At 46.6% G+C, this 22,068-nt stretch overlaps 1 protein-coding gene across 23 annotated transcripts in view; it reads right to left on the bottom strand.

Moving 5' to 3' along the window:
• Nucleotides 1-22,068, bottom strand: part of MAP4 (microtubule associated protein 4) — a 129,906-nt gene that overhangs the window by 42,311 nt on the left and 65,527 nt on the right. For all 23 annotated transcript variants that reach the window (XM_045856720.1, XM_045856718.1, XM_045856719.1 and 20 more), the window contains 5 exons: nucleotides 7,306-7,428; nucleotides 5,771-5,884; nucleotides 3,377-3,508; nucleotides 1,907-2,836; nucleotides 1,138-1,260 (listed from right to left, as the gene is read on the bottom strand). In XM_045856720.1, the coding sequence (XP_045712676.1) occupies nucleotides 1,138-1,260; nucleotides 1,907-2,836; nucleotides 3,377-3,508; nucleotides 5,771-5,884; nucleotides 7,306-7,428 (1,422 nt within the window). The remainder of the gene's footprint in view (nucleotides 1-1,137; nucleotides 1,261-1,906; nucleotides 2,837-3,376; nucleotides 3,509-5,770; nucleotides 5,885-7,305; nucleotides 7,429-22,068) is intronic.

Below are 22,068 nucleotides of genomic sequence, written 5' to 3'. Positions count from 1 at the left end.
CCGCTTCTCTCGAAAAAATTGCTAGGCTTTTGCACCCCACAGCATTCACAACATTTAATCCAGCAATTGATCGGCAGCTACTTGGTGCCATCTGTTATATGACTTAATTCAATTATGTAAATCTTTGCTTTCAGAGTTCATACCTGGGAACTTCTTCAAGAAGTATTCTGAACTATTGGATTACGGCCACCCAGGCTATAACACAGTAACACAAGGGCCAGGACCCGGACTTAAATATCTGTGTGCCTTAGCAAGGTGCCATTTTGTACACAATAAAAAAACTTGATACATTTTTACTGGTATGCTGAATCACTAGAACAACATTTTTTTAAAAATACAAATGTTTATTTTGCTCCGTCCTGGCGCAGGAGTGTGCAAAGCACTAGAGACCGTAAGCAAAATCAGTCCTGGTCCCTGCTCTCCAGCTCCCATTCCAATCAGTCACGGAAAGGCAAGCCGAGAATCAAGCTGATGATCATACACGTACATGTTTCTGGCTCACAGTAACAAGCATGTAGTCTTTAAGTTCATTGAATAATTGAGCTTTAAACTAGGGAGTATCTGAGAGCAGTGCCTCTCCAAGTTTAATGTACGTAAGAATCATCTGGAAAACTTGTGAAAATGCGTATCGTGATTCTGAAGGTTTGAGGTGGAGCCCAAGATCACGAATTCCTCACACGCCCCCAGACAACGCCGACGCTGCTGGGCTGTGAACCACACTGAAACCAGCAAGGGTGCACAGAACACTGCAATCAACATTCCTGGGTAAATGAGGCAAGTTAACACATTGTTTGCGGGTAGTTTTTATCGCACGCTCTACTACCAGTCAACGTAAAACGTATAAATACGTTTCCGCATACAATGTGTTAAATAACCTGCTTAAGACCACACAGGACAGAATAGTGAACAGCTGACCTGGATTAAAACTTAGGTGTCCTGAGTTGACGTAGTGATCACTTAAAAGTATGTGACAAGCTGACTCGCTGCCTAGACAAGGCAGAGCCCGTCTACAAAAGAGACCTGGCCTCATACACGGCCCTGCTGATCACCACCACACCACCAAGAACAGCAGCTGCCACCCCCCCCACCACCCAGTTTCGGTGGTCCCAGAGGGTCTGCTTCACCCTCCTAACTTACCTGACGTCTCCGAAGGAAGCTCAGAAGGCTGACTACCGAGTGGTTTCTTTTGCTCTAGTTTCTCCGACACAGACGCCTCATCTGTTGGCAAGTTGAACTTTTGGCCGCTGGCTGTGACTGGTTCTAAAGATGACAGTAAAAACCACACAGGTTTCAGAGAAGCACAATTCAGCTGTTTCTCCACCTTCCAGAAACTGGAAACAGGAACAGCGGTTGAGGAATAAGGGAGGCTCCTGCCGGGGCAGCTGCAAGTGGAGTGGTAGTAGGAAGGTGCAGTTGGGAGGGCTTTTGTTGGTTTGTTTTTAAGATGGGAGAAGTAAGAAATGTTGGTATGTTGGTGGGAAAGATTCAGTGGAATGGGACAAGCCCTGGAGAGAGGCAAGAAAGGAGAGGACGGCCAGGGCAATACGCCGACGCAGGCAGGAAGCGATGGGCTCCAGCACAAAATAGTGAGGCGGCCTTAGCCAGAAACTGGGGTGTTTCCTTCCAGCAACAGGAGTCTCTGGGTCCAGACACGAGCAGTTAGGCCGAGGAGGCAGGAGAGGGTGTGAAGGTCCTCCCTTACCGCATGCTGAATTATAAGAAAACCAAGGTCAGCAGCGAGTGAGGACGGAGCAGGCGCTGGAGGAGGGTGAAGGTGAGAAATAACCGTCTGGGAGAGTAGTGCATGTACAGATCTGCCAAGTACTGGCTTTACTTTACCTGCCCCCGCCCTTCCGGAGACCACGCCCCGGCCGACAGAAATACCGAGAGTAAACATAGTCCGTACCTGGTGAAATCGTGGAAGCAGGTGCACTCGAGCGCCCTTCATTCTGGAGAGGTTCCAGCTGGGAAACCTCGCGTATTTCTCCCTGTGGCCGGACAACTTCCGTGTCCTTAACTGGAGCTGGTGGCACCTCTGTTTCTGAGGGTGGTACAACATCCTTAGCCAAGGTCATCTCTGTTTTGGGGGGTGAAGCCATGTCCTGGACTGGGGCCACCTCTGTTTCTGGGGATGGAGTCACGTCCTTGACCGGGGCCGCCTCTGTTTCTGGGGATGGAGTCACGTCCTTGACCGGGGCCGCCTCTGTTTCTGGGGATGGAGTCACGTCCTTGACCGGGGCCACCTCTGTTTCTGGGGATGGAGTCACGTCCTTGACCGGGGCCACCTCTATTTTGGGGGATGGAGTCATATCCTTGACCGGGGCCACCTCTGTTTTGGGAGATGGAGTCACGTCCTTGACCGGGGCCACCTCTGTTTCTGAGGTCAAGGCCAACTCCTTGGCCGAGGACATTTCTGCAGATGACACAGCGTCCTTAGCCAGTGTCATCCCCATTTCTGAGAGTGGCCCCATGCCCTCAGCTGGCGTGAAGTCCAGTTCTACAAGCGGCACCCTCTCTGTTTCTTTGAATAGTGTTCCATCCTTGGCTGGGGTCTCCTCTGCTTCTGTGCGGAGAGCCACGTCCTTGACCACGGACACATCTGACCTGACGGACGATTCCATGTCCTTGGCGAATGCCACATCTTCTTTGGTAGGTGGTTCCACGTCTTTGGCCAACGCCACCTCTATTTCTGTGATTGGGGCCATGTCCTTAGCCAGGGCCACCTCTGTTTCTCCAGATGGTGCCATGTCACCAGGCTTCAGTCCCATCATTATTTCCAATGCTTCTACTGGTGCCCTCTCTTCTGCTGATGCCATTTCTGCCTCCTCGGCTGGCCCTGAGGGAGACACATTGGAAATTTAGGACCCGTCACTGTCTGCCCGCAGCTCTGCATTCAAAACACACTTTCCTAGAGCACAGGGACATCTGGCTTTTGTGAGCCTAACGCTCTAAATATAACTCAGAAGCTGTGTGGTTAATGCATCTGCCTACTCTGACAGTCCCCGTACTTAGAAGAACACGCTGCTGGGAGAACACATAGTGGAGAGAAAAGGCAAAGAAGAGGAAAAACCCAAGGTTAAAAAAAAAACACACCACACAGTTAGTGTCAGAAAGGGGACCTGCGGAACCCTAGAATTTTAAATCTGCACTGAACTGAAAAGGGATTTTCTTTGCTCATTTATCCCAAGTCTTATATCTCAACTACAACTTCATTCTTCTAGCTGTAAAATCAGTAATAGTAAGTTTAAAAGCAGTTGTGATCATGCTAATGTTTTTATCTATACTGCTGTATGCTGCTGAAAAATACGTCTGCTGACTGATGCTGACTGCTGACACTGTAACCACAAACTGACACAGGGAGGTTCGAACGACTTACATGCTGTGGGCTGCAGAGGTGGCGGGGCCTCTGGGGAAAGGACGACGCCAGCATGGGGCGAGTTTGGGGGTCCCATAGGACAGATCTGAGGGATAAGCCCTGCAGGCGGAAATGTGTCACAGGGAAACAGACCTAGTATTGAAACACAAACAAACATGTGTTTAAGACTCAGTCAACATTGGGGGGAAAGGCATCTGATATTTAAAATAAGCTTTCAAGATGGAGACCTAAGGACCAATGAAAAACAAAGCAAGGAAGTTTTCAGTTGAGCACCGCTGACATTCTCCAGTTTGTGGCTAATGAACAGGCTGTGCCATGTCGCCACACCCTTCAGTGCCACAGATCAACCTCCGAGAGCGTATATTACAAAGAGGCAAAAGCCCGAGACTGAGCTCTGGCCCCAGCATCACAAATACAACATAACATATAGCAAGGAACTGTGGGTCTTAATTTTCTCCCTCGTTAGAAGAGATTAATACCTACCTTTCGAACATTAGAAGACAACTTTGTGGAAACGCTTTGTAAATTATTAACAACTAGACAATGTCAAAGGATTATTATGGTGTTCACTGCCAGACTTAATGGGGGATTTAATAACCCCTTGCCATCAAGATTATTACAATTTAGCGAGAGCGGCAAGATCTTTCACAGAGATAAAATAATACAAAACATGTAGTATGAACTAGGTGATACAAGAGTTTAAAACAACCACGAGGACCAGAACAGTCACAAAAGGCTTCAGAGGAGAAACAAGAGCAGGAAGAGAAAGAGAACAGTTCACTTCAAGGACGGAGAACCCTGAGGGAAAAACAAACACGAAGATGCCAATAAGATGAAAATGTTTCTTGGACCGAGACTGTCTGCTTCAAACAGACCTTGCACACCAGCAAGGGAAAAGGGGGAAAAATTTGGAAAGCCAGCGAAATTTAGACTTCAAGAGACAAAACAAAAACAAAAACAAAAACAAATAGGTGCCTCAAGGTCCTAACCAGGAGAACGAGACGAGACGGCAGATTCAGGACAGAGACTCGGGGCGATCAGCGCGGCAGGGGTGCTCAGAATGGACGTTGAAGGGGAGCGGCACTTCTGCTGGGAGGAGACCACGGAGGCGGTCTGGTGCAGAATGATGGGGGTTCCCGCTGCGGAAAAGCAGGGGCAGCATAAGTCAGAGAAGAAAGATGCTGTAAAGAAAGAAGACAATGCGACTAAATGACTCACTAGCTAACGAGCTGGAAAAAAATAGGAGTCAAAGCCAAAGTCAAAGCACCAGGAGACTAGCCGGACAGCGTCAAAGTCAACTCACTGAATAGCCCCCTCCCGAGAGTCCGAGGGAGAGCCCCCATGAAGCACTCACTGTTAGCCGGGACCTTTACGAACGCAGAACTGTATCACACACATCGCTTGAAGCGGGCTGCCGATGCTGGGTACCGAGGGGAACCAGCACATGGCACCCCCAAAATGTAAAATGTGCCTCTTTGACTGAAAAATTATTTTGAGTTGAAGGTAATTAAGAAGCAGCAAACCCAGAAAAGGCTCCCCGCTTTCTGCCTAGGGGCAGAATATACATTTTCCTTTCACTGGAGATGGAACTCACACCATCCCAGAGAGGGCACCGGAGCAACCTGCACACAGACCCGCTGGTTCCCTCCCGTACGTCCACCTCCCCAGGCCGCCACTCCTGGAGGCCTCAGCTTGCTTTCCTTTCCCTGTCACTTCTCTGCAAATTTACTGTTGTTGTAGTTTTATTGAAGATGTTACAGAAACAGAAATTCTAAGCAACCACCTTGAGTTACTTTTCTCTGGTGTGATGTATGGTACATGTGTTCATAAACTTTTCTTCTCTTGTTAATCTGTCTTTTTGTTAGGGTCCAGCTCAAAACCTAAGATGAGCAGAAGCAGATTTTGTTTCACCTCCGATAGATATCCTGGCCACACTCGTGTTAACAGTCACACAAAACCAGAAACGAGGGGGCTGCTCACTGATAAACCAGGTCTGTTCATGTTCACTGTGTCACGAGCGCGACGCAAAGTGGTTTTGCATAATTTTATTCAATCATCGCTGCGGCTTTCAGGGGGGAGCTCCTGCTGGCCCCATTTCACAGATGAAGAAACTGAGGTGCAGGGAGTAACCCAAGGCCACGAGGGGGTAAAATGTGCAGACAGAATCTGGCCCTAGGACACAGGATTCAAGATCCTGTGACAGGAGGTGAGCAACCCGGACGGTCCAACTGCATTCATTCTCTCCCGTGACTGATCTAGGAAGAGCACTGTCCCGGCCAGAACCCCTAAAGGTGACTTTGCTTCGAGGTTCACTTCGAAGGCGATGGATGGGGTGAAGGCCACATTAATTGTCTCGAGTTAAGAAATACACCCAGCTGGAGCAGGTCTACCTACCATAACTGCCTTCCGGGGGACCGTGCTGCTGTGCAAAGGCTGAAGCATTGGCTGGTGCGCTGGGGAAAGAGAGCAGGTCTTCCAGGTCGTCATCACGGTGCATCTTAAAGGGGTCTGGAGCGAAGAAAGGATTCAAGGTCCCAGTGAATATGACCCCAAAGAAAGCATTCCTTATTACCCAGTGAATATCGATTAGTCACATGTGTATTGTCAATAGTAAGTTAAATAAATTGAAATAATGTCACTGTACATAAGAAATCAATAAACATTCACTAATTTGAAACTAGCTTTGCGTCTGTTATAAGTTTGATGACAAAAAAAAAAGGAAAAGGAAAAACCCATATACAAGTGGAAACAAAAACCCGAGCTCTCAGGTTGGTTAGCTCAGACATGGAGGCACTGAGGCTACTGCCCCGGGGCCCTTCCTGCCACCGCTCCCAGGTCTAGACAGATGCGCTTTTATGCTTTTTGTATCCACAGATGAGTTTGAAGTTTTATAAAACGTGGGTATAAGTCTTGCTTTTCTATTCTGTAAAATGAGGATAATGTGTATTTGGCAGTTAGGTAAGAAACATATACAACATGTAGCCAGCCCTGGCTGGTGAAGTCAGTGGATTAAGCGAGGGCCTGCGAACCAAAGGGTAGCCAGTTCAGTTCCCAGTCAGGGCACGTGCTTGGGTTGTAGGCCAGGCCCCTGGTAGGAGGCACGTGAGAGGCAACTACACATTGATGTTTCTCTCCCTCTCTTTCTCCTTTCCTTCCCCTCTTTCTAAAAAACTCTTTAAAAAAAAATAATATGTATATAAAGGCTATAGCGCCCTGGCTGGTGTGGCTCAGTGGGTTGGGTGCCAGCCTGCAAACCAAAGGGTTGCCAGTTTGATTCCCAGTCAGGGCACATGCCTGGGTTGTGAGCCAGGTCCCCAGTGGGGGGCACTTAAGAGTCAACCACACATTGATGTTTCGCTCCCTCTCTTTTTCCCTCCGTTCCCCTCTCTAAAAAGAAATAAATAAAATCTTCAAAAAAGAATGGCTGTAGCACCGTGGCACAAAATTGGCACTCAACAAATGGTGCTATTAAATGGTGATGGACGGAGACTTCCCTTGAGGCGGTGAACACACCATACAGTGGACAGGTGATGTGTCGTGGGACTGTGCACCCGAAACCCATATAATTTTGTTAACCAGTGTCACCCCAATCAATTCAATAAAAAGGAAAAAACCAAATGGTGCTATTAGTATAATAATTCCTTTTGGAAGCATTAACGTTCAATGAATATGAATTTCAGATTCATATTCAAAATTTAATGTACTCAAAACCGGTTTTGAAAGGGAGAGGACCGGAGGCACATGTGCATGAGATGACGAGATAAACAGCGAGGAGTGAGGATCAGTGCCATGTTTGGGGTTAACAACTATATCTTGATTGTGCTTTACACCCTGTTCTGGGGCTAGCATGTTTTTATCTGAGCAGTGGTTGTGGCCTCCTCCCGTTCACATCGAGCTCACGTTCAGCAGCCCCCGACAAGCCCACTTACCGGTCTGGATAGGATTCACTGCTTGCTCGGGTTCAAAGCAAAAGTTTGTGTTTTCTGGCCAGTTCTGGTTGTTCTGATATCCCTGGTAGGCTATTTCCCCTTCAAGGAATTCAGTTGGAGACCCTGCAAATAGGAACATGATAACAGAAGTTACAAAGTGCCATTGTTTTTCCCTCCACTACAGTTGAGTTTCTGTTAAGTATTACAGGTAGTACAATATAACAATGCAAACATACCTGCTAGTGCCTTTGACAAAGACTTTACGTTGAACAAAATTGTCAAAAGCATCATTTCAAGTCACTGGAATTTTTTTAAAAAGCCAGATCTAAAGAAATGGGGAGCTATGTTATGTTCATAAATGCCAGACTCAGTATTCTGACGATGACAGTTCTCAAACTGGCCAATAGAGTAAAGGCAATTACAATGAAAAATCCCAGCAGAATTTTTTTAAGGTACCAACAACATCATTCCATAATTCATACGGAAATATATAAAAAAAAATAGAAAAGCCAAAACACACTTGAAAAACCAGCAAGCTGGAGAACTTGCATCACCTGATTACGAAAGTTCCTATACATACACAGTAACCAAGACTGTGTGGTGCAGACCACACACTAGATAAACGGACGACAGAATTCAGAAACAAAACCTACACAGTGCTGATCAACTGGTTTTTAACAAAGATGCCAACATAGTTCAGAGGGGGGAAGAATGCACTGGTCTCAACAAATGGTACAGAAATGACTGAACACTTACCTCACACCACAAACAACAACTAACTCCAACGGATTTAAGACCCAAAGGTGAAGAGCTAAACTAAAAAAAAACTTGGTAGGAGAAAACACAGGAGGAAAATCTCTGTGACTCTGGATTAGGCAAAGATTTCTTAGACATGTCACCAAAAACACAGTTCATACAAGAAAAAATTGACAGACTGGACATCAAAATTTAAATCGTTTGCTTTTCAACAATACCATTAAGAAAATGAGAAGAGAAGCCAAAAACTGGGAGAAAATATTTGCAGGCCATTAACCTACTAAAGGATCTATCTGTATGCAGAAGAGATTGAAATCTCTCATAATACAATTATAATTACAATCTACTTTAGATAAGTTAACAAATTCATTTATCAGATTAAAAACATAATATTTATACATAACTTAAATATTGGTACATACAGTATTTGTTCAAAACTGTGTTTAGGCATTTAATATGGGAAAAATAGCTATTTCAATCTAACCTTTTGTTACCTTCAATGAACTGTGTGTACAGTTTTTATTTTCTGTTTCCCTGTATTTATTTGTTCGGATTATATATTTATTAAAATATTCTTTGTCTGTTGAATCTAATAATAAAAAAATTAGACTTGGAAAAAAGAAACCTATTCACAATTATAAGACAACTTAACTTTAAAATGAGCAAAGTATTCCAACAGACATTTTCACCAAAGAAACTATATAAACGGATTAATACGCACATGAAAATAAACTCATCATCACTAGTCGTTAGAGAAATTCAAACTAAAACCCCTATGCGAGGCCCTGGCCAGGTGGCTCAGTCGGTCAGAGCACTGCCCCGATACACCGAGGCTGCAGGTTCGATCTCCGGCCAGGGCGCATTCGGGAAGCGACCAGTGAGTGCATCAATGAGCGGAGCAACAAAACCAGTTTCCCTCTCTGTCCGCCCCCCTCGCTCTCCTGCTCTCTCTCCCCCGCCCTTTCTCTCTCTCTCAAATCAGTTTTTTAAAAACCCCTGTGGGGCACCACTACTGCCCATCTCCGGGCAAACCGGGAGGGGCAGTGGCGGGACGGCCCCCCCTTCCTGCGCAGCCAGCTCCACAGGCTGCCTCTCGAAGCACATTTTCTCCCTGAAGGTCGCCCGTTGTTTTCACGGCACCGTTTGAATCTGGCTTCGCCTACGTGACGTGGTTTGGGGACAGAGAAGAGAAGAATGAAACCTAACAATTTACCCTAGATGCGCACTCCTTCAGAAACGTCTTCGGAGAGGGTCTTAGATATCTGAGGGTTATTTTGTTTTCAGTATTCGAGATGAATGATTTAAGTGAGTAAGTTCACACTACATAGCAAAGTTCTTGGGAAGGGATTTACATTTAGTATTAAAAGGATTTGGAGCCCCCAAAGAATTCAAACAATTCTTTTTTTTGAATTGCATTTTTAAAAAGATTTTACTTGCTTATGTATTTTTAGAGTGAGGGGAAGGGAGGGAGGGAGGAATAAAGAAAGAGACGGAGAGAGACATCGATCAGTGGCCTCCGCACAACTGGGGAACCAAACCGGCAGCCCGGGCATGTGCCCTGACAGGGAATCGGACCAGTGACCTTTCACCTTGCGGGACACCACCCAGCCAACCGAGCCACACCGGTCAGGGCAGTCCAGCATTTCTAGAATAAATGTTAAAAGACTAGTGATTCTGCTTATATTTCTTACTCTTTGGAAAAAACCCACAACTCTGAGTCAGAGAAGTGGGTGCCCTTTTCTGTCACGCTCTGGAGAAGGAAGGGCACCTCTGGCCTTAAGGTGCAGATGGCTCTGGTTAGAGCCCGCATGCGGAGGTGCTGCGGCTGGCTGTGGTTAGTGCCCCTGCGCGGAGGTGCTGCGGCTGGCACTGGTTAGAACCCGTGAGCGGAGGTGCTGCGGATGACACTGGCTAGTGCCCCTGCGCGGAGGTGCTGCGGCTTGCACTGGTTAGAGCCCGCACGCGGAGGTGCCGCGGCTTGCACTGGTTAGAGCCTGCACGCGGAGGTGCCGCGGCTGGCACTGGTTAGAGCCTGCACGCGGAGGTGCCGCGGCTGGCACTGGTTAGTGCCCGTGCGCGGAGGTGCTGCAATGGCACTGGTTAGTGCCCCTGCGCGGAGGTGCTGTGACTGGCTCTGGTTAGTGCCCGTGTGCGGAGGTGCTGCGGCACAGCCCGCAGCGGCTGGCAGGAACCGGGCTGAGAAGAGCCAGCTCCATCACAGTCATTCACGAGCAAGTCTGACAGAGGCTCGCCCCCACCGCTTCATTCACTGCCACTGACCTCATTTCCTTCCCAAAAATCCACAGCAAAAGCAGGCAGACGCCCTTGCACAGTAGCAACGGCCTTCATAATAAGTGTGTGTGTGTGTGTGTGTGTGTGTTAGCATAACTGCAACCCAGAATCTATTTCAGTAAAAGAATGAAAAATGGAATTCAAAACAAAAGGCAATTTACATAATACAACGGAAACAACTCTAGAAACCTTGGTTCTCCTATAAAAGTAAAATGGGAAAAGATGGGGGCTAGTTTCTATTTTTTGGAAACTGGGGCACTTAACAGAAAAGGCAAGTGACTAAAATATTAAAAGTACCAACTGATTACATAGTAATATCTCTATATCAAAGCCGGAATAAATCTATCAGGTAAGACCCATTCCAAGGGCAAATAAACCAGTTGGTTTTAGTATAGCACAATGCAAAAAGTTCATCGTTTCAGGTCCTACATTGCAACAACCTGGAAGAAATCACCATCCGTCAAGATTTGATGTCAAATCAAAACAAAATCCAGTTAATCTAAATTCTCCTCCTCGTAAGGGCACATACGCGCGCACCGGAGCCCGTCACACACTGCAGCGCAGACAGAGTGCCGTGGCGGGCGGAGCGCGCGGTCGCCGTCCTCTGCTAGAGCCGACGTTGCAGGGCGTTAGAGAGATGCAGAACACCAGCCTCACCGCCGAGCTCCGCTAAACGGTGGGGGAGCTATGCGTATTTAAACTGTTAACACTGAGTTTACTGTTGTTATGTTTAAATGATAGTTTAAAAGTCTCTCAATGTTAATATGCAGTTTGGGAACTACTGATAGATATAACCCATCCAAATAAAAGCTCTTTGGGGTCATTCTCAACTTTACAAACAGTTTTATTGGGGTACAATTGAAAGAAAATAAGCTGTGCATCTTTAAATTGCACAGTCTGATGAATTTCAACACCTAGGCGCCATCACCTCAAAGGTGAACCTATCCCCTTCCTCAAAAGTTTCCTAATTTTTAAGCATGAAAGTTGTCTTGACAGTAAAGTTTGAGAACTGATGACTTAAGAGTATTTACAGATATTACCCATAGAGAATTCTGCTATTTATCTGGAGAGGCAAGCAAAAAGGTAAAGAAACAGAAAAAAAAAAAAAAAACCAACCCACAGATTGAGGCAGAAGACTCAGGGACCAGTCCCAGATCTTTGGAGAAACTTTAGTTAACGCATTCAGTAACTTGGAACCTCAGTGTTCTCATCCGTATCATGAGGCATCATCACACTAGCTTCTGGCCTGCGAGCTCCCTTCCAGTTCTGCCGGCTCTCAGTCTGCATCCCTGCCTACCGCACTACAGACTCATGTACAACGACCCCTCTCCCAGCAGCTGCCACCAACACCTGCCCCCCGCCACCAGAGTGAAAGTTTGGGATGATGTTAAACTGTATGAGGATGTTTAAATTACATGGAAAAAGAAGAAAATGAATGCTGGCCAATGAGCTTCACGGAAAAGACGGAGCAATTTCAGAATATGACATTTTCAATTACTGTTGGCACTGGAAGAAATACTTGTGAGAATCTCTTATTACAAAGCTAAAACAAAACTGACCAAGGAAATAGCACATGTACCATCCCTACATATATTATAGAATGATAAAGCAACTGTGGTAAAATGTTATTGATTGGCAAATCTAAAAAAACATACAAAAGTCCTTTGATTTAGTCTATTCTTGCAACTTTTTTTATACATTTGAAATTATTTCAAAATAAAAGTTTAAACGACAGAAGAAAGCCAACTCCTCAGATTTGCAGCCAGCTCCACTTTTTCAATGAAATGTTCCCATCCCACTACATTAGGATGTCTTTCTTCCCTCAACAGGCAAAATCAGCCCGCCAGCCTTCTGAATTTGAGATTAACAATACCTCACATCCCTAAAACGGCTGGGAGACTTTTTTTTTTTTTAAGAGTTCAGGGTTCTAACAATATCTGAAAACAACAAAGCATTCACTGAAGGTCTCCAGCAGGATGGAGAGGATGACGTTTGGGTTAACAGTTTCTTGTTGGTTCAGTATAAATCGAACAAGCATGCTTGTCTTGGAAATGCCCTAACACACTACAGAGTATGTTTGTTTTGCTTCCCCTGAAACCCTGCAGGCTGCTTCCCAGAGTGGGAACAGGTACGAGATGCCGCCGTGAGCCCAGAGCACAGCCCAAGCTGGCAGAAGTGAGCCGTAAACGCTACGCTGTTTTCAGTGGCTCCTTCCACCTCCCAGACGCTGGATTTACTATCGCACTGAATGTCCGTGATAAAAACATGTGTCTTTACACAACTTCCTGTCTTGTTCTCCAAAGAGGTTCTTGCGTTTACTGTCCAGCATCCTCTGTCAACATAGAGGCTCTGACTTCACAGAAAACAAAATTCTTTGACTGCCCTTTTTCTCTACTACAAAGTTAACTATGTAAGCCCATCATTACTTCCTACGTATGGGGGACACGTAATCCTCCACGTTTAATTTTTTCATTAAAAAAAGATGGCTAAACTAGAGAATATGAGAAATCTATGTCTACCTCAGTTCTAAGGACAGCACTTACGCACGTATACCTTTTATTGTCTCCCTTTGCAATCCAGACCTCCAACCTCCTAGCGAGGCTTGCTTTTTTATCCCTTCTTTGCTCACTTCTCCTCTGGTTATAAGCACACCTAAATCTCTAGCACCTTTAAAATACAAACAAAATCCAAAGTATATTAACAAAAAATTCCCCTATACAAGAATCTATGAATTAGATTCCAATGTTTAAAAACCAGTTATTTAAAAACAAGCAAATGAAATCATGGGGGGAAGTGTTGGTCCTTTACGGACGCACGTTCTCTGACCCAGGTCTGGGGACAGGCAGGCGCTGCAGAGGGAAGCAGCCGCAGAGCCGCTCCAGGGCGCAGGAGCTCCCCTCGAAGATGCGTTTCTGGGAGCCTTAGTCAAAGCAGTGTCTTCTGGGCCTTCTTGTGCAACTTAGGTCACATATGCACAATCCACCCCAATGTTCCTGTCTCCCCAAGCCTTTGAGTCCCTCCCTTTATGTCTTGCCAGGGAAGCTCTGGCATCTCTACCTCATTAAATGTAGGGCGCTGTTGAGTCCAAATTTCAGTACACCAACTCAGTGATCTGTTCGAGCCACTTCCAGCCAATAAAGAATTACATTCCACCCTCCTTGGTCGAAGATCCTTAGACTACACTTCTGCGCACGTTCCCCCACGTTTCTGCCAATATATCCTATTATTACTAGAGTATTGTGAATATTGTAAATATTTTAGGCTTTGAAGGCCATACAGTCTGTCCCAGTTCCCATGAGCAACGCCAAGTTTGAATTGCACGGTTCCACTTAGATGTGGATTTTTTCAATAAATACTGTGTTTTTTCTTCCTTATAACTGTAAGAATACAGTGCATATTACATGTAACACATGAAACATGTGTTTGTAGACTGTTTAAGCTATCAGTAGGGCTTCCTGTCAGCAGCAGGTTATTAGTGGTTAATCTGTGGGGGGATCAGAAGTTACACACAGAATCTCGGCTGAGTGGGGCAGGGAGCGCGGGTGCCCCTAACTCCCACGTCGTTCAAGGTCCAGCCACACCCCGCTAATGCCACTGCAGCACAGGAGCGGCCACAGGCAGTGTCCAAACAAGCATGGCTGCCCAACAAGGCTGTGTTTATGGACACCGAAATGTGAATTTCACATGATTTTCCCACGTTACAGCCATATGGTCTTTGTCATAACCCCAAGGTAGGACCATGGGGGATGTCACCACTGCAGTGGGTTCCTTGTATTCAACAGGGATTATGGGATCCTAGAAAAGTAGGAGCAGGGGGCAGCACTTACTCGCCAAGACAAGGAGGTGCCATCTACCATATACAGGCAGCAGGGCTGCGTCGGTAATCAGAATGCACCAGCCCGTCAGGACCTCGCGTGGTAGTTACTTGACCGCAGTTTCCACGAGCAGCCTACCGACACGTGGGCCGGCCCGTGCAACAGGGGAAAGAAAGCTCCACCTCTTACAGTAACGACCGTTCTGATCAAATCATAACCTACCATCCAGGTTGCAGACCCAAGCCAGGCCACAAACCAGAGCCTGCTCAGGAAGGATCCTGCGCTGTTTCCACAAGGACAGACTGCGAACCCTCCTCCACGCTTCCCCAAAGGCCATTTACTAGAGTGGCTGTGGATCAAAGAAAAGAAAATACCCAGACCTTTCGGGGATTACTAATTCCTGGGGACCCAAAATGCCACTGTGGCTAACCGGTCAAAATGAGGGTTAACAGTAGTCAGGCACCAGGTGGAGGGCTTGGCTCAAGTCCAACTCACAGTGGACCCTGCCAGTGGCCCTGTTTTGGGCCTATTTCCTCAGTTCCTGCATGACCTGGACGCAGACATATTTGACAACAGGCCAACCTCCCACATTAGCTCTCCACTACCAACTGGCCGGCCCAAATGACAAGGGTCACTATGCAGGGGGCTAACTGAGAATCACTGGCACCTCCCCTCTAAACCAGGATATTTAACTGGAAGCAAGACCATAACCCTAAGATAGCTGAAGAGTACAATGCCACTACCAAAGACTTGAAAGAAACCAAGGTGGTGACATCCATCACATCCCCATTTACCAGTGTGGCCTGTGCAGCAGTCAGGAGGACTTGGTGAATGGCTGAGGACTATGTAACTTAACCAGGAGATCAGGCCACCTGGCAGCCGATGCCCCAGATGTGGCACCTTTATTGGAGCCAGTAGGGGCCTGGATGATGTCTTTTTTCCCTACCAGTTGGCAAGGACCAGCAGAAGCATTCCACTTTCACATGGGTATGAGCCTTGCCTCGGAGCTACGTCAGTTCTACCTTCATACGGCTCAGAGACCTCGGACATCATGACGTTCCAGAAAATATCACTCTAGCCCGCTACACTGACATGGTGCTAGCTGGGTCTGGGGAGCGGAAAGCAGCAAGCACAGAGGCTTTAGGAAGAGGACTGGAGGTAAACCACAAAAATCCAAGGGCCCTTCTAATCAACTAAGTGTTTAGAATAAATGGCCTGAAGCGAGTCAGAATTTCCCTTCCGAAGTGAATGATAAGTTACATCACCAACAATGCATACAGAGGTACAATGCTTAGTAGGTTTCTTTGAATGTCGCAGGCAACATATTTCACATGTAAGTACTTCTTCACCCTGAAGTGTCCTTGATGAATGGGGATGCGGACTGCCCCATTCAGAGAAACACAGCCCAAACTTCTGGAATTTGGGAGAAAATCTACACTCTCTTCTGCAGACAACGATCTACCTTTTGAGGAACAGCCTCAGACTTGCTATGGATGTCGGTGGGGACAATGCCTAAACATGAGCTGAGGGCAAGGGAGCTCTCCAATGGGTCAGAGAAGAAAGAGGGCGTTGATATCAATTACAGACTTGTGACTGATTGCAGAAATGAGAACTGTGATGGCTTTGTCTTTTTTCTCTTTATACATGTTTTGTGTTCCCTTGTACACTCTAACCATCTTCTTCTCTCTTCTTCCCATTACTGCACACTGTTAAAAATTAAAGCCACAATCAGTCTCTTGATAACAGCCGCCAAAGGGTTACTGCGTGTCAGCTCCGCTCTCCCCTTCACTGTCTTACTTGTGATCGTGGAGCTGGACCTTATTAAACGTCTCTCCTTTGTCAGCTGACATGACATTAGGCTTAGTGGAGGCTGCTGGAGGAGGGGCCTTCTCTTCCTGCTTCCTGGCTGCTTTTCCATCACCTTGCTCCCATGGTGCTCTGCTGCTCTGCAGAACACACACTGGTACTCACGCCAGCCAGCATGTTTTAGTGGGCACTCACACGAGCACCTTCCCAGGCAATTTCCGCCAACGCCCCCAGCTGGCTTCCCGGTGATCTGACAGCAATTCCGCACACAGCCTCCTGTTTGCCAACCTTAACCTGCATCAGCAACTCGGCAAAAATCTTCACCATCCACTGAAGACATCCAGGAAGAGAAACTAGCTCTGGGGGAGAAGTGTACTCCTCCCAGTTTTTCTTTTCCGTGTACTCTGCCTGAGTCCTAGGGGTGGTAACTGCTCCCTGTGTCTCCCATTCCTACACACTTCAGAGTTCTCTTTACCCCTCAGCAGTGAACTCCCTGTTCCAGTTGCTGTATGGTTTCTGTCTCCTGACTAGACTTGGGTACATATACTGAGAATTAAAAACAGCGCGATGACTTAAATTCGTATTAGAAAATGGGAAATGAACAAGAGCATTTTAAACCAAAGACAATGAACTGGAAAACACACGTGACTCTCTAGTGAAAAGGCTACGATGTGCGTGAGAAAATGTACTGGATTTCTGCCGTTCAGCACCAGTAACAGCAGCAGAAGCTGCGCGGGCAGAATCCCTCATTTGCAGAGAAAGTGGAGACCAGAAATGCTCGCTTTTATTAACCAGAAAGCTGAATTCTTCAGCCAAGTCTCTAGGGAGTCAGCCGGCAGTATTTAAATTTCCATAGCTTTGCCCCTTCTCCTCCGTCCCAACTGCTGAAAACCCAGTGGAGAACCAGCCGTGCCGGGTTTTTGCTGACAAAAATCCTAAATTAGCTTCCTCACAATTAACAAAGCAAAAGCTCTTCCTTCAGTTTACCTGGAGTTCTTTTAAAATTCCACCTTCAACTCTGTGTCTAGAAATAGAACATCTCCAAAGACACAATGGTCACCAGATGTGTTCTAGTTACACCAATGAAAACACTGTTACGCAATCACTTGAACAGGAAAAAAGGCTGATGGCCAAACAGAATGATTTATTGGCAAAAGCTCTTACTGGGCCGAAGGTGTCGAGACTGTCCATGTGAACATCAATCATTATCCTAATATTGTCTTACATTCACTAACCCCTTCAACCAGGCTACAAAACACGGAACCTATTTTCTGCCACTTAACCCAAAGGATTCTTTTGTTACTAGTTCACCTTTTCTAGAGGAAGAAGCTTCAGATCAAAGAGGGCAATGAACTCGCCTAGGAGGCCAGAGCCAGCAGGTGTGAAATCTGGGCCTGCTCCTTCAGCCAGCCTTCTCAGATTTAAGCGGGTCACTGCAGGGAACTTACTTCCAGAAGGACATGTGCCAGTACCTGGCCAAAGTCACTACAACCACACCTGGCCTCGCTCTTCACTTTCTGCCCCCATGCGAGGCGTGAGAGAGACAGGACCACCTACTTAGAGAAGAACACTGGTGAGGATGAGGGGGAAAGCAGCCTCATCAGACCGCTTACGTACCTCGCAGCGCACAAAACGTAGGTCAGATCCTCCCTCTGTCTCCACAGAGAGCAGCAAGGTGGCCCGTTGCTCTCGCCAGCGTTACACCCAACAGCCACAATGACAGAGATAAGCCTGCAACTTTTCCAACAGCACAGAAAGGTCTAGCACAAGGCTTGACTATTTATTTAGAACGGTATTTTCAACCTTGGCGACAATGCTTCAGCTGTGGAAACGTGTCGGGTAAAGAGGGAGACGAAGAATCATCGCGAAGCTCGCACTGCCAGGGGGATGGGCAGTAACGAACGGCAGAGCAAATAGGCCAAGGGGCCCATCTCAGGCTTTGCCACGGAAGAGACAGAGGCTGCCGGCCACACCCCCTACGTGCTGCAGAAGCGCAGCCCGGGATCTACGGGTGCGGGATCTACGGGTGCGGGAACTACGGGTGCGGGAACTACGGGTGCGGGAACTACGGGTGCGCGTCCTGATGAGCTTTAGAAAAATCAGCAGGAACGCGCAGCCGCAGAAACCCCCACCCTGCCGGGGGAGCGAGCTGCTTCCCCGCAGAGCTCGGCTCCACAGGCTCCTTCCCCGGGACCACATTTCTGTCCTTCGGGGTTTTCTATTACACGTTCGACAAGATCATTCCTTCCATAGCTACTGAGCACCTGCTTTATGCCCGACACCGCGGTAGGTCCCGGGCCACAGCAGCGACCGAGACAAAAGCCCTGTCCCTCTCATAACGTTCATCCTCTGGTGGGGAAAGTCAGACAAGAAACAAGATAAATGATGAAACTCTGTGTATGATAAAGTGACAAGCACCGTGGAGAGCATTACAGCAAAGGCGAAGGAGAGAGAAATGGAAGGGACGCAGTTTCAGAAAGCTAGAGAAGGCCTGGCTGGGAAGGCAGAGAGTGAACTAGGACGCGTGCACCTGAGGGAAGAGCTTCCCAGAGAAAACAGCCAGTGCTCGGGGCCCCAGGCGCCCCCCTCTGCCCTGCCCACCCCCAGGCTCATTCAGGGCCAGCGGTAAGAACATTAGCAAGGAGCGGGTGTGGTCAGAGAGACGTGTCACACAGCCCTGGGGTGTCCGGTGGGAACTTTGGCTGTACTCTGAGATGGGAAACCACTGCAGGGCGTTGAGCAGAAGACTGTGGTCTCCATCCCGGACCCCCTGGATGCTCTTGGGAATACACGGGAGGGAGCAGCCAAGTGGAAGGGGGTGACTAATCTGGACGGTCACGACAGTCGCAGTGGCCATGCTAGGAGGCAGCGGCTCCAGTCTCGGACAGAGTCGTGGGAGCGGTGAAAAGCGGTCAGGTTCCAGATCTGTTTTTCTGACAGGTTCGGTATGGTGGGCGAGAGAAAGGGAGGACGGGGGAAGCCAAACTGGCCTGAGCAACTAGAGGGCAATCTAGTTAGACGGAGAAACAGATCGTGTTTTTGTTTTAGCTCGTGGTGGGGAGAGCAGAGAGACAGTTTAGGGCACCTCAAAACTGCGATGATGACTCCACATCAAATACAATTTCCAGTTTCCTCAGTTCTCAACAAACCTCCTCATTGAAGTCAACCAACATTACACGGTTTTACAAAGTGTTCCTTGTGACTATTCAGCATTTACATAACATTTACATATTTGTGCATTTCTCTCTGCGAATGGACAAAAACTCGGACAAATCCACAAGACAGCTAACATAAAGCATTACTTCAATTCTGAGGAGGCCTATAATGTACACAATGATGCATTTGAAAATCATCTTTTTAAAATGAGCTGTTTATTTATTTATATCACTTTTTAAAAGATTTTTACTTGTTTATTTTTAGAGAGCGGGGGACGGGAAGGAGAAAGAGAGGGAGAGAAACAACGTGTGGCTGCCTCTTGAGCGTCACTTACTGGGGACCTGGCCCATAACCCAGGCATGTGCCCTGACTGGGAATCGAACTGGCGAGCCTCTGGTTTGCAGGCTGGCACTCATCCACGGAGCCACACCTGCCAGGGCATCCGTCTACCACTTTTAGGTGTACAGTTCGGTGGCATTAAGGCACATTCATGTCGTTATAAAAACATCACTGCCATCCATCTCCAGAACATTTTCATCTTGCAAAACTGAAACACTGTGCCCATCGAACAAGTCCCATCCCCTCTCCTCTCAACCCTTGGCAACCACCACTCTACTTTCCCTCTCCATGAATTTGACCACTAATACACAGTACCTCATATAAATGGAGTCATGTACTGTATTTTTCCGACCATAAGATGCACCTAGGTTTTAGAGGAAAATAGGGAAAAAAATTTTGAAGCAAAAAGTGTGGTAAGATATTTAATAACATAAATAACATATTATTTCACCAATGTAAATGTGAACAGAACTCTACAGCAGCATTAACAACCATTATTCCTCCCAAATGGGGGGGGGGGGTGCGTCTTATATTCTGAAAAAAATACGGTAAACGAAATCAGTGTTGTCCTTTTGTGATTGGCTTATTTCACTTAGCATAATAATGTCTTCCAGATTCATCCATGTTAAAGCATATGTTAGAATATCCTTCATTTAAAAAAATATTTTATTTATTTTTTAGAGAGAGGGGAAATGAGGGAGGAAGCAGGGGGAGAGAAACATTAATATGTGGTTGCCTCTTGCACACCCCCAACTGGGGACCTGGCCTGCAACCCAGGCATGTGCCCTGAGTGGGAATCGAACTGGCAACCTTTGGTTCACAAGCAGGCACTCATCCACTGAGCCACATCAGCCAGGGCAGAATTTCCTTCCCTTTTAAGGCTGAAAAACACTCCGTGGCGTGTATATGCCACGTTTTGTTTATCCACGCATCCACTGCTGGGCACGTGGGCTGCTTCCACCTTTTGTCTATTGTGAATAATACTGCTATGAACGCAGTGGACAAATATATTCAGGTCCCTGCTTTCAATGCTTTTGAGTCTATACCCAGAAGAGAAAACGCTGGATCACACAGTAATTCTTGTTTTAAACAGTATGGAACGGCCATAGTGTTTCCCATGGTGGCTGCACCGTTTTACAATCCCACCAACAGTGCACAGGCATCCACTTTCTGCACATCCTCACCGACACTCATTTCGCTTGGTTTTTAACAACAGCCATCTGTATGGGTGTGAAGTGGCATCTCACTGGGTTTTTATTTGCACTTTCCTAATGACTAGTGATGTTAAGCTTCTTTGCACTTGCTTATTGGCTATTTGTGTACCTGCTTTAGACAACTGTCCATTGAAGTCCCTGCTCATTTTCAATCGAGTTGTTTGTTTTGATGTTGTTGAGGTGGTGAAGTGCTTTATGTGTTCTGGGTATCAATCCCTTACCAGGTGTAAGTTTTGCAAACACTTTTTTTTCCATTCTATGAACTGCCGTTTTGCTCTATTGTTGGCGTCCTCTGATGCAGAGAAGTTTTTAACTTCCATGTGGCACAACTCGTCTTTTTCGCCGCTGTTGCCTGTGTTTTGGTGTCATAGGGGAGAAATCATTACCAGATCCAGTGTCATGAAACTTGTGCTCTGTTTTCTTCCAAGACTTTTATATTTTTAGGTCTTACATTTCAGGTTTTGATCCATTTGGAGATAATTCTTGTACAAGGTGTAAAGTAAGGGACCCAATTCATTCTTTTGCAATTGGATATCTGGTTTGCCTAACCCCGTTTGTTGGAAAGACTACCTTTCCCCCATTCAGTGGTCCTGGTGCCCTCGTCTGGCATCATCTGGCCATCCGTGCAAGGGTTCACTTCCGGGGTCTCTACTCTGCTCCTTGACCTGTGTATCTGTCTTTCTCCGGGACCACGCTTTGATTACTGTGGCACTGTAGTAGGTTTCAAAGTCAGGAAGTGTGAAACCTCTAACTTTACATTTCAAGATTGTTTTGGCTATTTGGGGCCCTCTGAGATTCCACATGAATTTTGGGACATATTTTTCTATTTCTACAAAAAAGGTGGTTTGGACTTTAAAGTGCAAAAAGCACTTTAAGTCTTCCTATCAGCAACGGATGTGTCACTGCTCTTCTGGAAGCTCCCAGAGGCTCCCAGGCGCAGGGCTCACTTGCAGATCTCCTCTCGCCCACCCCCAAGAACTTCTCACAAGGGATTCATCCTCAAACAGTATAAAAAGCATGTAAAAGTAAAATCATATTATTCAAATTTCTCCTTTGAAACATTAGAATAAGAGCCCTAAAATAGATGAAGCAAAAATTAACTAAACTGAGAGACAGATAATTCAACAGTGATTGTTGGAGACTTCAATACCCCACTTTCGATAATAAACAGAACTACTACACTGAATACCACCACCAACGGACACGTAAACAATACTATAAAACGAACAGACCCAACAGACATTTTAAAGAGCACTCCACCCAACGACCACAGAATAGACATTTTTCTCAAGTACTCATGGAACATTCTCTACGACAGACCACGTCAGGCCCCAAAACAAGCTTAAATATTTTTAAAAGGATTTAAATCATACAAAATATGTTCT

Source organism: Phyllostomus hastatus, unplaced genomic scaffold (genome assembly GCF_019186645.2).
Source record: "Phyllostomus hastatus isolate PE091 unplaced genomic scaffold, TTU_PhHast_1.1 phas_scaffold_129, whole genome shotgun sequence".
NCBI lineage: Eukaryota > Metazoa > Chordata > Mammalia > Chiroptera > Phyllostomidae > Phyllostomus > Phyllostomus hastatus.
The sequence above is the reverse complement of the archived record's forward strand: the minus strand, read 5'-3'. Positions and strand labels throughout refer to the sequence as shown.